This window comes from Thermobia domestica, chromosome 16 (genome assembly GCF_964235325.1).
Source record: "Thermobia domestica chromosome 16, izTheDome1.hap1.1, whole genome shotgun sequence".
In the NCBI taxonomy this organism is placed as follows: Eukaryota; Metazoa; Arthropoda; class Insecta; order Zygentoma; family Lepismatidae; genus Thermobia; species Thermobia domestica.
The window spans coordinates 32,590,275-32,603,030 of NC_137469.1; the positions used below are offsets into that span (position 1 = coordinate 32,590,275).

Here is a 12,756-nt window from a genome sequence, read left to right on the forward strand (position 1 = left end):
GTATTCGAGGTTATCATAGATGAACATAATATGCACTACATATATGCAGAGTGTTCATTTTAGAAGTTGCCTCCCTTGAAATGAAGTGAAAGAAGAGTTTCTTCCCCATGTCTTTAAGACCAATAGAGAGAGAGAGAGAGAGAGATAAAACATGCATCATATGAATGGATTGGAATCCAAGACACCGTTAGTCTACATACTGTCACTTTACCGATTGCGCCAACAACAGGGCAGGTAGAAAAAGGAGAATTTTGCATCCGGTTTCGAGGATTTAAATTAAATTTCTGGACGGAGATGTCTTCTGATATAGGTAGAGGTAAGGAAATTCGATAAGGCTGAAGTCTTATCAACTTCGGTTTTGAAAATTTATTATCCGGCACTCGAATCCCTTCGAATATTTGAGATTGTCGAAATTGCGTGTAATATCTCAATTTCGAGTATCATTGAAACAAACTTTGGGAATTTTAGATGCGAAGCTCCCTATAGATCGCGCTGTCTGTTTCTATGTGAGTCCGATGATAACTTTCGAACAGATTGTACGATTTTGATGGAACTTACTTTAAAATGTTTCTCTTTGCTTTCATCATACACATGGGCGCCAGAATCCTTGTCTCACGAAAATGTATATGTAATACGTATAACAAATCACGTATATTAAATATCATACGTAATATAGCAACCATAGAGATGGCCCATTCCTAGAAAATTTTCTTTGGTCGCCTACGATCATACACATATTATTTTTGTTTGCCTTACGCCGAGGGGAACTGCCTTGAATCCTGGTATTTGTTCCTATTTTGAGCGTATTCGTAATGTTTACGACTATTATTAATATTACTGTTGTCTCACTACTAATATTACTGCTACTTCTATTGCTACTATTTTTACTACCACTATAATCTCTTACTGTCATTTTGCAACTGACGTTTAGTACGTTTCGATTCTAGCTATATTTTTTAGACTCTTTTCTTTCTTCTGTGTCGACTTGTGGTATTATGTAGACTATGTGAAGTAGGTAGATTTTATACCAAATTATTGATATGTTTTAGAATAGATCTCTTTTCACCAAATACTTGCTGCATATGAGTGAAAAACAAGCTAAGCCTGTTCTTCCACTAGTGTTCGCATCAGGGGCATCATTTAGGAGGGGTGGGAGATGGTAATTACCCCCCCCAAGAGTTTGAGAAAACACATATACTTTAATTGATTGTCTAGTAATATACTAGTACAAAACGTAAAAGTCTTATGTCGGTGGTGCTCTTGCCCCCCTTAACAGAAGTCTGAAATGACGCCCCTGGTTCGCATTTTCATTTTTGCCATTTTGTTGCCCGCATTTTCTTCTTTGCTGCCATTTTGAAATGCCTATGATCACGTACTGCAGTAATACGTAACGATTAGAAATCGGTACTTGAGAACGTCTTTTTATTTTTAGCGCGCCTTTCTATAGCCAAAATTTCCGTTTTGCAACCATCTTGAAATGTCTATGACCACATACCGCAGTAATCTGACCCATTCCCTCCTCGGATGAGAAGATCGCAGAAGAACTCTCATTTCTGCCGTTTTCGAACTTTCCTTTTGGCACCCGCCGGAGCCCATGAAATAAGACTGTAACCTGTAAGTGACTAATGTCAGTAATCGTGCAAAAAATTACTCGATTCGGTTCACCAATTTAGAATATTAGCGCGATTATACTTCGTCACTTTCTCGTTGCCTTCATTTTCTTTTGGCCACCATCTTGAACTGACACACAATCATAGTCATACGTCTTGCGACTAAAAACAGAAAAATAAACACACTGCTGAACAAGACTGCACTTATTTAATATAAAAACACATTTACACGTGACGTTTCGATCTTCTAGTCAAGATCCTCTGAGAGGATCGTAAAGAGTGTACGTCTGATGAGGATCTTGACTAGAAGATCGAAACGTCACGTGTAAATGTGTTTTTATATTAAATAAGTGCAGTCTTGTTCAGCAGTGTGTTTATTTTTCCATCATCTTGAAATGAAATGGTGCGACTGACAACTTTTACCTGCCGATTCTGTTGTCTGTGGCACTAACTTACAATATTAAAGTGTGTACGACAGCGCATTGCTCTATCTGGTACCCTTTGCATGGCATATACACACACACACACACACATGGCCCGAGCAATTACATTAGCCCGTCCTTTCTTATAGGGCGAGTTAAAAAGGACAAAAAAAATTGAGTGAACGGCACGACAGCTATAACGTTTGGATCTGAACCACTCAATTTTTTGGAAAGCCATCTTAACATCTAACATTCACTCTTTCTCCTATGAAGCGACCATTGATAAATTTTGACTCAAATGTCAGTCTAGCATGTACACTTTTTGGGAGGTCCATTAACCTCGCGCGCAAGAAGCAGTCCTAAAACCACTTTTAAAAAATCATGGTTGACAAAATTTGGTGACATTCGAAAACTTTTGAAAACTCGACGAATGAAGTTTCGTAATGGTTCGACAATAATCGAAATGTCAGTAATATTGAAAGGTTGGATAATGCCCGATATTTCGATAACACCCGAAGTTTCGAATATACCCGAAATTTCTGTAATAATCAAATTTTCAAAATTACCTGATTTCTTTTTATAGCACTAGAACCAGTGACGTATTTACGATTTTGTTTCGGGGGAGCTTTGCTAACTTTATTCCTGGAAATGTGAAAATTCTGCCAGATATGTCATTTACTTTAAAATAGTAAATAAAATTTCGGGAGACTTAAGTCCGGCAGGCACCCCTTAAATACGCCACTGACTAGAACGTCCAAATTCTCGAAACTTCGATAAAATGCGAACTTTCGATAAAACCCGAAACTGATAATACTCGAACTTTCGATAATACCCGAAACTTCGATAATTGCAAATACTCGAACTTTCGATAATCCCCGAAACTTTGATAATACCCTAAACTTCGATAATTTCAAATACTCGAACGGTTTCGGGTAACCGATGACAATTCGATAAGTTTTCACTCCGGAAATTCAATCGGTCCTCAACCTTATCGAACATCCCTAATCTCAATCTTATGTATGTTAGACTGTGGCTGAGGCACAATGTTTCTTGTCGGAACAATTGACTAGTGCAATCCGCTCATTCAGGATTGGACGAGCTTCTTCTCTTCATTGCATTTGTATTATTTTAGTTTATCAAATAAGTTTGTGGTGGACAACATCGTGCCCATGGGTTTTCTCGTAATATTCCCGTTTCCTCCCAGATTTTTATTCCACCACTATTCACTTGCATAAATCATCCATCTGCCTTAGCATCACGTGCATAATCGTGGTAGTTAAATTAAAAGGTTTACTTTATTTAAAAAAAAGAAGAAGAAGAAAGACTACCAAAAGAATATTTAATTGCATCCTAAGCGAAAATTCCACCATCGATGTAATTTTCAGTATTCTGATTAGTAAGGCAACCCAAAAGCATAACAACAATTTACACATATGGTTGGTACCTTCAACATGGTTGTGATTGTCTAAGGGTTCAGAAGAAACTAATTTTAAAAGCATAATAAAGCATAATTTCGGAAAATAAAGTATAAAGCATAATTTACAATATATAGCACAATTCTTGGGAAATTCTGTTTAACTGCAAGTTTAACATACTGTAATAATATTTTTTAAAACCAATATTTACAGTGCAAAACCTTTGAGAACATAACAATGCAACAATGAAGAGCTTATTCTTATTTCTGTAAACTTTTCGATGTAATTCTTTGAAGTGGAGAAAATAAAAAAGGAAAACAAGAAGAAAACTTTCCACTAACAATGAATAAACAAGTTTTATTCTAAGTGTAACTACGCAGTTATGTATGATGATTCGAAATGTACAAAAAGTGCACAAGAACTCCACTTGTGTTCCTCTTGAACTTGAGCACTTTTGGTGGCATCTTTTACTTTCCCTTTCTGCATTTATGCACCTCAAAGGCACACACAAGTGATAAAAAAAATTGACTCGAGTAAAGCATATCTCTTTACAAGTGCATTAAGTGGAAAGTTCATTAAATATGAAAGAAACTGGTTGCATAAAATATTAATAAATAGATCAAGATATTTAGAATTTTCAATGTATAGTAAATATTATACATTATACACGATTTATGTTAAACAATCATTGAAATTAACAGTAAAGCAGAATTTGAACAAATATAAAGCATAATTAAGCAAACAAAGCATAATGTGGGTTGCCCTACTGATTAGCAATTGAAATGATTTTGAGGGCAACAAAGAATTCGGGAAAAATTTAGGCAAAGGTTCATCAGATCTCACATCTTGCAGTTACCTCTTGTGAAATAGCTCTAAAACAAATTTAACTAGACGATCTTGACGCTCTGAGAGCAATAAGTTGATTGTTGTGTTGTTAGATTAATTATTTCGTTATAATGCAATTGAAATTTTCAGAAAACACGTACAGGAATGGTTAGATGATGTTAATGATTGTAGATGGTACAGCTGAGACAAATGCCACTGTATGAACATAGATTGTACAAAACCAAACAAAATCAATATCAAGTGCAATCACAATCGCGATATAAACTCTCGAACACACAGTATTGAAGAATTATTAATTAGCAAAGGAAGTGTTTCAAAAATACAAGTTTGTATTATGTAACCCACTTTCTATTTTATTTATTTATTTATTTATTGAACAAATTCCCAGATACAGCATAACTTTGCCATTTTACACAGGGACATTCTAACAAAAGAAAGAAAAAAAACAAGATAACAATAACAACAACATAGAAAGAAGAGTGTAAGAGTAAAACTATTCCATCAAAGCTCGCTTAATTGCTCTTTCAAACACTGGATAGCTCGAAAATATGTCCACATCAGTTGTTACTTGATTATAACAGTTTGGTATTCTATAAAAAAGAGACCTCTGTATAACAGCCAACCTAGGACGGGCAAGATGGAATAGGTGGGTATTCCGGGTGATGCGGGAAGGGACACGTAAGGATAGTTCCTGAAGTAATATTTCCGATCTTAAGTTTCCATTAACTATTTTATGTAGATATTTCAGGTCAGAGATAGTTCTGCGTACTTCAGGAGTCTGAATATTAAGATGTCGCAAGAGTTCCTTCTTAGATAATATTCGAAGTGCAGGAACACGAAAACGGACTATAGCGATGAAGAAATTGAGAACAGAATCAAGTCTGGAGAGATGTGTAGGTGCTGCCATGGCCCATATGGGAGAGCAGTATTCGATCTTGGGCGCTATTAATGTCTTATAAAAAGTTGCTAGTGAAGAAACAGTGCGTAGTTCGGTGAATCGATAAAGAAGTCCCAACATGCGCATTGAATTCTTTAGTATTGAGGAGATGTGGTCAGAGAATGTGAGTTTTGAATCAAAGATGACACCAAGATCATTATGACTAGCAGAATGTGTGATAGGGGAATCGTTGATATGGTATGTGGAGGGAACAGGAGACTTTTTCAAAGTAATAGTAATACTGTCACACTTCTTACTGTTGAGTTTCAAGTGCCACATTTCACACCAGCCTGTAAGGTAATTTATGTCTTCCTGTAGAGCAGTTGTGTCATGGAGACACGATATTTCTCTGTATAACTTACAATCGTCAGCAAAAAGCAGAAGGCCACTAGGTTGAGCTGATAAGTGCGTGTAGAGATCATCCATATACAGGACAAACAGCAGAGGGCCAAGTACACTCCCCTGAGGCACCCCTGAGATCACGGGTTGGGGGTTAGAAGTCACCCCTGAAAGAACAACTCTCTGTTTACGGTCCTTCAAGTAGCTTGTGATTAGAGAGAGAAATTTGCCATGTACATTAAATCTATTGGAGAGTTTATGAAGAAGATGAATGTGACTGACAGAATCAAAGGCCTTCGAGAGATCAAAATAGATAACATCTAATTGAGTATTGTTATTCATACATTTGACTGCACAGGAAAGAAGAGTACTTAAGTTTGAGAGACTTGAGCTTTTCGGTAGAAAGCCGTGCTGAGAACTATGGATGTAAGGTGAGGTGAATTTAAGTAGCCTGTCTTTGATTATTTTTTCGCAGATAATTGATATTACAGAAAGAAGAGATATTGGCCTATAGGAGGATACATGATCTTTAAGTCCTGATTTATATATTGGGGTCACGTGAGCTAGTTTCCAACTGGTGGGATAATACCCTTCCTTGAAGCATCTATTGAATAAGATAGATAGAGGAACCGTAATAACTGAAGCAGTTTTGTTGAGAAAGAGAGGACTAATTTTATCAGGTCCAAGTGATCTGTGTGGAGATAACGATAGCAAGAGAGCCAGAACTTCGCCCGGGGTGGTAGAGAGATTGGATAAGGTGTCCGAACAGATGGAGCGGAGAGGGGGAAGATGGGGTGTAGAGGGAAGGGAAGTAAATGTTTTGCAGAAGTAGTTATTGAAGAGGTCGGGTCTTTGATCATCACTCGCTTCAGTATTTTCATCTTGAACTGTTGCCGGTATGCCCGGAGATTTTGTTCTAGATTTAATTACAGACCAAAAGACTTTAGGGTTACTAACAGTAAAATTACCAATTGAGTCCATGTATTCAAAGTATTTACGCCGCTGTACCTTCTTGGCAAGACTTCTAATTCTAGCAAAGTTTTTGTATGTGTAGTCACTCGGATGTGATTTCCATAGAGTCCAGGCAAGCTTTTTGTTTTTAAAAAGTTCACGAAGTTCATTGTCGTACCAGACCGGAAACCTGTTCGATTTTGATTCTTTCACCGGTACAAAGTCGTTTATGGCTGAGTGGACAACAGATGTAAATAAGTCCACAGCGTCGTCAACAGTTCCTACCTCTAACAAACACCAAGGAAACAGTTCAATAGCCCGGCAGATGTCACCCCAGGGGGCTTTCTTCCAAAGAAGTTGTGACCTACTTTTGAGGGGCTGGTTTGTAGTAGTGGAGGGGAGGAAATCGAAAGAAACATCCAAGGAATCGTGATCCGATGGAAAAAGATTTCTGCATGGGATAACACAACGAGGTTCTAGGTTAGAGAGAATATAGTCAAGATTGCTATTATTGCGGGTATTATGCATATTATGTTGACCTAGACCAAGTCCATGAATAAAATTGTCCATGAAATAACTGTCGTTTCCATCTTTAGTGACGCCATGCTTGCTGTCCTGCCACGTGATGGAAAGATTGAAATCACCCAATAGGATGACGTCACCGTGTGACAACGCATGTAACAGTGAGTCATGGCAAGCTTCTAAGATGTGCTGGGGGGTGTTCTTGTGCGGCCTATAGAAGCACCCAATAAACACAGAACGACGCTTTGGAATAAATACTTCCACCCAAATGAGTTCACAATCCCGTTCGAGATCCAGTCTTCTCTTGCTCTTCCACTTATTATTTACACAAATCATCACTCCACCTCCACGAGTTATGCGGTCTTTACGATAAATGGTGAAATTATTTGAAAAGCTCATTTCACTGTCGTTCACTGATTCATTCAGCCACGATTCGGTCACTGCGAAACAATCCAGTTCCCTTATCTCACCTAGGTTCAATGAGCACTCAAGTAATTTGTTTTTAATACTACGAACATTTTGATAATATATATTGAAAGCACTGGGGTAATATGGACAGGGTGGGCCAGGGTTTACGTGAATATCACCACAAAGGAGGAGAAAACAAACGAGAATGAGGCACTGTTTTTTTGCTTTTGACTCATACCTTGGCACAAAATCACTGGTAGTTCCTCCGTCACTGTTAGCAGTACCAGAGAGAGCACATGGCGGTCCTCTTGGTGTGAAGGCAGCAGCAATAAAATGAAATGATCTTCCACTACACTTCAGTCCATGCTTCATTGGCAATGCTTCACTTGGGAAAGTCACAGCACCGATACTACATGAAGACAGTAGAGCACGCACATAAACACTACACACAACCACGAAAAAAAGGTAAACAATAAGAGCACCACTTTGCATCGACTTCGAGCTTGACGCCATCTTGGCCTGATTTTCGAAGTATATATGCTGAGTTATAAGGTAGCAGTACCGGTATTTATTTTATCGCAAAAGACATAATGTTTTCTACAAATAAAAAACTGTATGATTCTTTAATTAGAAATAATAAATAATATAATATAAACTTCCAGGTTTTTCTTAACAAGTTGAACATCACAGTTATTTAACGTACTAGTAATTGACAGGTTCAGTGCAGCTGCTCCTCAAGTGTCCTAATATCCAATTAATTTTCTTGAGATTTTGGAATGACCTACAAATCATATACACCTAATCCGTCTTCAATTCCCTACATAAATATTATCCTCACTATGTAGGATAGTGGGGAATCCTTCTAGAAGCAGATTTAGCCTGGGGCCGGGGGGTTCAGCCTCCCAGTCTTTTAATGACAAACATAATTGAAGCTATTACTTATACATTTTTGAAAGTTTATAGTAAACTCATGATATACCTATCATAGTCTGGGTTCTGGTTGCCCCCTCCCCCAGTTTTTAACTTCTAGATCCGCCTCTGGCGCCTTCTTCATTTATTTTCTAGATCAGAGCTTCCCAAATGGGTGTTGCAATATCCTGGGGTCATTGGCGGATCTAGAATGTAAAAACTGGGGGGGGGGCTACCAGAACCCAACTATGATAGGTATGTCATGAGTTTATTATAAAATTTCAAAAATATATACATAACAACTTAACTTATTTTCATTACTCAAAAAACTGGGGGCCTAGACCACCCGCTCCCGGGCTAGATCTGCCACTGCCAGTGGCGTATTTACGATTTTTTCGGGAGGGGGGCTTTGCCTGAAAATGTGAAAATTCTGCAAGATATTTCATATACTTTACTATAGTAAGATTTCAGGGGAGGCTTATGCCTGTAATCCCCCCCTAAATACGCCACTGGCCACTGCTTAGGGTGTCGCGTGCCAGTGTCAAGTGTTTCGCGAGGTTTTTTGTTATAAATTCATATACATAAAATGAAAGAAGAAATAATAATAAAATAACACTAAATTTCCATTTTTCCGTTCAGCGTATTAGCTACAGGATCGAAGATGGTTTCTATAATTTGATGTCAGTAAAATTGAATAATGCCACTAGATGTCTCTGTTCCTATATATTGGCGCAATCTAACGGTTAGGTTTGAGCTCTTCGAGTTTTGACATCCTGGCACACCGCGAAAGTGCAAGATTCTCAACTATTTTTCTACCGTTTATTTTCTTACTTCATGACATGTGTGATTATTTTACTACAAGTACTCCAAAATGATACCTGGAAATGGACAAATTTGTTGTCAGAAAGGTACTTGTGACAATTTATGAAACATTATAAAGATGGGGTGTTTGAAACTTTAAAATGTATTTAACGTATTATGCTTCAGAAATCCCCTATAAAAATAACTTTTGTTTAAAATAAATCATTTTTGTTACAGTAAAATCTATATTTTATAACGCATACCAGTGAATGGATGTAGTGTAAAATTAAGTGTATTGATATTGTGTCGCCATAAGGGAAGAGTTGAAAAACACTTATAAACAAATATAAAAATTTGCGCAAATTTAATTTGTGGGCACCATACTCAGTGTGATGTACACTCATGTCCAAAATTATTGTCGCATATCAATAAATATGTTGTAGGAATATAATTTGATAAAGAATTCGCTTGTTATTTCTTATAATCTTACTATGTGTATAATCGGCAAAGACATGCATGTGACAAATTCCATGTCAAAAGAGCAGTAGACAAAATATGAATAATAAAACGAAAATAAAACTTTCTTGTCCATTTAGCAAGATTTTGTTTTATTCAGAAACGACTTCGAGTGTCATGTTCTAAACCGCACTCTCTACGTTGCGTTGTTTTTGAATTACAGCCCTCTGAAGTTTATCTTCCCACGCTTTCGGCACCTTATATTGTCGAAACTCTCTCTCACTGAGCAAAGTTCCAGAGGACTTTATTTTGCTGATTTCAGTGCCGGGAATCAGCTCCCGATGTTTGTTCAAATAGTTTCTTACCATCCTGTATTTGGGGAAAGAATGGTAATTTTGGGGTTAGAATGGTAAATGTGGGAAAAAATTGTAATTATGGGAGGCAGAATTGTAAATTTGGGAGAATAATGGTAATTGTGGAAGGCAGAATGGTAAATTTGGGGACGAACGATACTTTTGGAGGCAGAATGGTAAATTTGGGAGAATAATGGTAATTTTTGGGAGGCAGAATAGTAAATTCTGGGGTGAAGAATTGTAAATTTGAGGGACAAAATGATAAATTTGGGAGCAGAATAATAATAATTATAGTTTAACTTATTATACGTGCTTCTGTATTAAAATCGTAAGTGAGAACATGTTTATTTTGCAGATAATAGAGAATTGCCGGCCGATCCACGCCAACGAGTCTTCTCCAATGGAACATTGGTCATCGAACAAGTGCAAGCAAACGAAGATGCTGGGGTGTATACGTGTACAGCGAGGAATAAACAAGGCCATAGTGCGAAAAGAAGTGGAGAAGTTACCGTAATCGGTACTGTTAATCATATTTAATCTATTGTTTGGAATAGAATTTTAATTTTATGAAGTATCTGTAAGAAATAAGTAGTATATTAGGTTTTGGTGTACTGATTTAATAAATTAACTTGATATATTGATAGGTTTTCCAGATTTTCAGACTAAAATACCGGGACACCCGATGAAAATTTCTTGTACTGGTATAATCATAGCTAAGCTCTAACGTTTTGCTGAAATATCAGAATTAACTAAATAATAGGTAAAGACTCAGTAAAAGTAAATAACCAAAAGTAAATTATCCCTATCAGTTGAGTATCAATGACTCACAGAAATTAGATTATTCCTATCAGGTGAGTATCAATGACTAATAGAAGATTAGATTATTCCTATCACTTGAGTATCAATGACTAATAGAAGATTAGATTATTCCTATCACTTGAGTATCAATGACTAATAGAAGATTAGATTATTCCTATCACTTGAGTATCAATGACTAATAGAAGATTAGATTATTCCTATCAGTTGAGTATCAATGACTAATAGAAGATTAGATTATTCCTATCAGTTGAGTATCGATGACTATTGAAAGAGTATATTATTCCTATCAGTTAAGTATCGATGACTAATAAAAGAGAAAATGATTCCTATCAGTTATGTATCGATGACTAATAGAAGAGTTATTTTTAAAAAATATATCATGAATGTTATTAACGTATGTTTTGGAGAAAAACCGGGACATTTGGAATTTTCAACAACTTTGGAGGAAGGGAACCAATTATGTAAATTTGAGACTATCTGGACTGAACCTGGAAGTCTGAGACCCTTATGTATTAAGAATGTTTACTAAGCATAATTTCTTATGTTTCAACTGACTGATAATACTCTCTCAGTCGATATCAGCTCCAAACTTTCATTTAATTGTTTTCAAAATTTGAACTTCAAATGCGTCTGCAAACCAATGGCAGTGATTTTCAACACTTAATGTAGTCTGTAGTAAAGTCTTAAACAATGCTCGGTTTATGTACTTAGATATATTTTTATTTCTGTGTTTTTTGTTGGTTTTTTTTCTTGGTGAGTTATAGTGAATAATAATGGAGCCGATAAGAAACAAGACACGAAAACGAGGTAAAAGTATGTCTGCGCTTTGGCATATCAGAATATGGTAAATCTAAATATATGAAATTTAGAGTGTGCACAAAATACCAGAGATAGTTTTATTTCACGTGCTGTACTACATGTGCACTAACAACTTAAAAACCCTGATATTTTCTTCCTCGTTATACTTTTTTGGTGAACACCACACCCATGCTTACTTCTTGTTCTAATTATAGAATCTCTTCAACTATGAAGTACTGGCGCTAATGCTCTATTCCTTCTTTGTTAATCACGTGATACACCATTTATCCGCCTCTAGAATACTTTCTATCTAATAGTATGTTTTAAAAATAAATATTTTAAATTGCATATGTCATTTTCCTAAAGATTTTCATTCCTTTTTTGTTCCTTTACTCTTTTTTTTTTTTTTTTTTGTTCTAACGATCTTCGTTTGTACATTTCTCGTTAAATTTTTAAGTCTTTATACGACATCCTTTATATGCATCGTATATAGTTCTTTCTCTCTAAAAAAAGGAAAAAATAAAATGTGGGTGTAATAAACAAACCGGAAGGAACAAAATCAAAATTTTTTAAAAGAAATGGAAAAGAAAAATAAACAAACTATATGCATCTCACTTAGATGGAGAAGATTCTTTTTAGAAAAGAAAAATATTCTAACGAACCCTGAAAAAGTTGACGAATGGAGTATCTGTAAATACAGTTCAGTGCACGTGGAATATATACATTTTTCCACAAGTAATGAGGAGAATTGAGCAAGTGTCTTTGTGGAATACATTCTTTCTATTTTTACGCAATCTGTTTTTTTTATTTATTTGTTTAAAAAGAATCAACATAAAAACGTACCTACGTATAAGATTCCAAATAATTAGCTTCTGTCTTTTAGACTTCCAAACTATGCTATGCGTAAGTATCGGAAGTCTTATAGAAAGGTCTGTCTGTCTGTTAGTTCGTATATATAATGCATCCTACATTCAAAGGAGTGTGATTAGTACATTGTACATTCAAGAGAGTATGACAAGTGCGTCGTACATTCACAAGACTATGAATAATGCCTCGTGCATTCAGAAGAGTGTAATTTGTGCTTCGTACATTCAGGGAAGTATGATCCACGAATAAGTCATGCATTCAAGGGAATATGAATAGTGCTTCGTAAATTCAAGGAAGTATGAT

At 36.1% G+C, this 12,756-nt stretch overlaps 1 protein-coding gene across 2 annotated transcripts in view; it reads left to right on the forward strand.

Moving 5' to 3' along the window:
- Dscam2 (Down syndrome cell adhesion molecule 2) overlaps positions 1 to 12,756 on the forward strand; it is a 558,607-nt gene that overhangs the window by 368,115 nt on the left and 177,736 nt on the right. For both annotated transcript variants that reach the window (XM_081742257.1, XM_081742256.1), the window contains exon 9: positions 10,325 to 10,486. In XM_081742257.1, the coding sequence (XP_081598383.1) occupies positions 10,325 to 10,486 (162 nt within the window). The remainder of the gene's footprint in view (positions 1 to 10,324; positions 10,487 to 12,756) is intronic.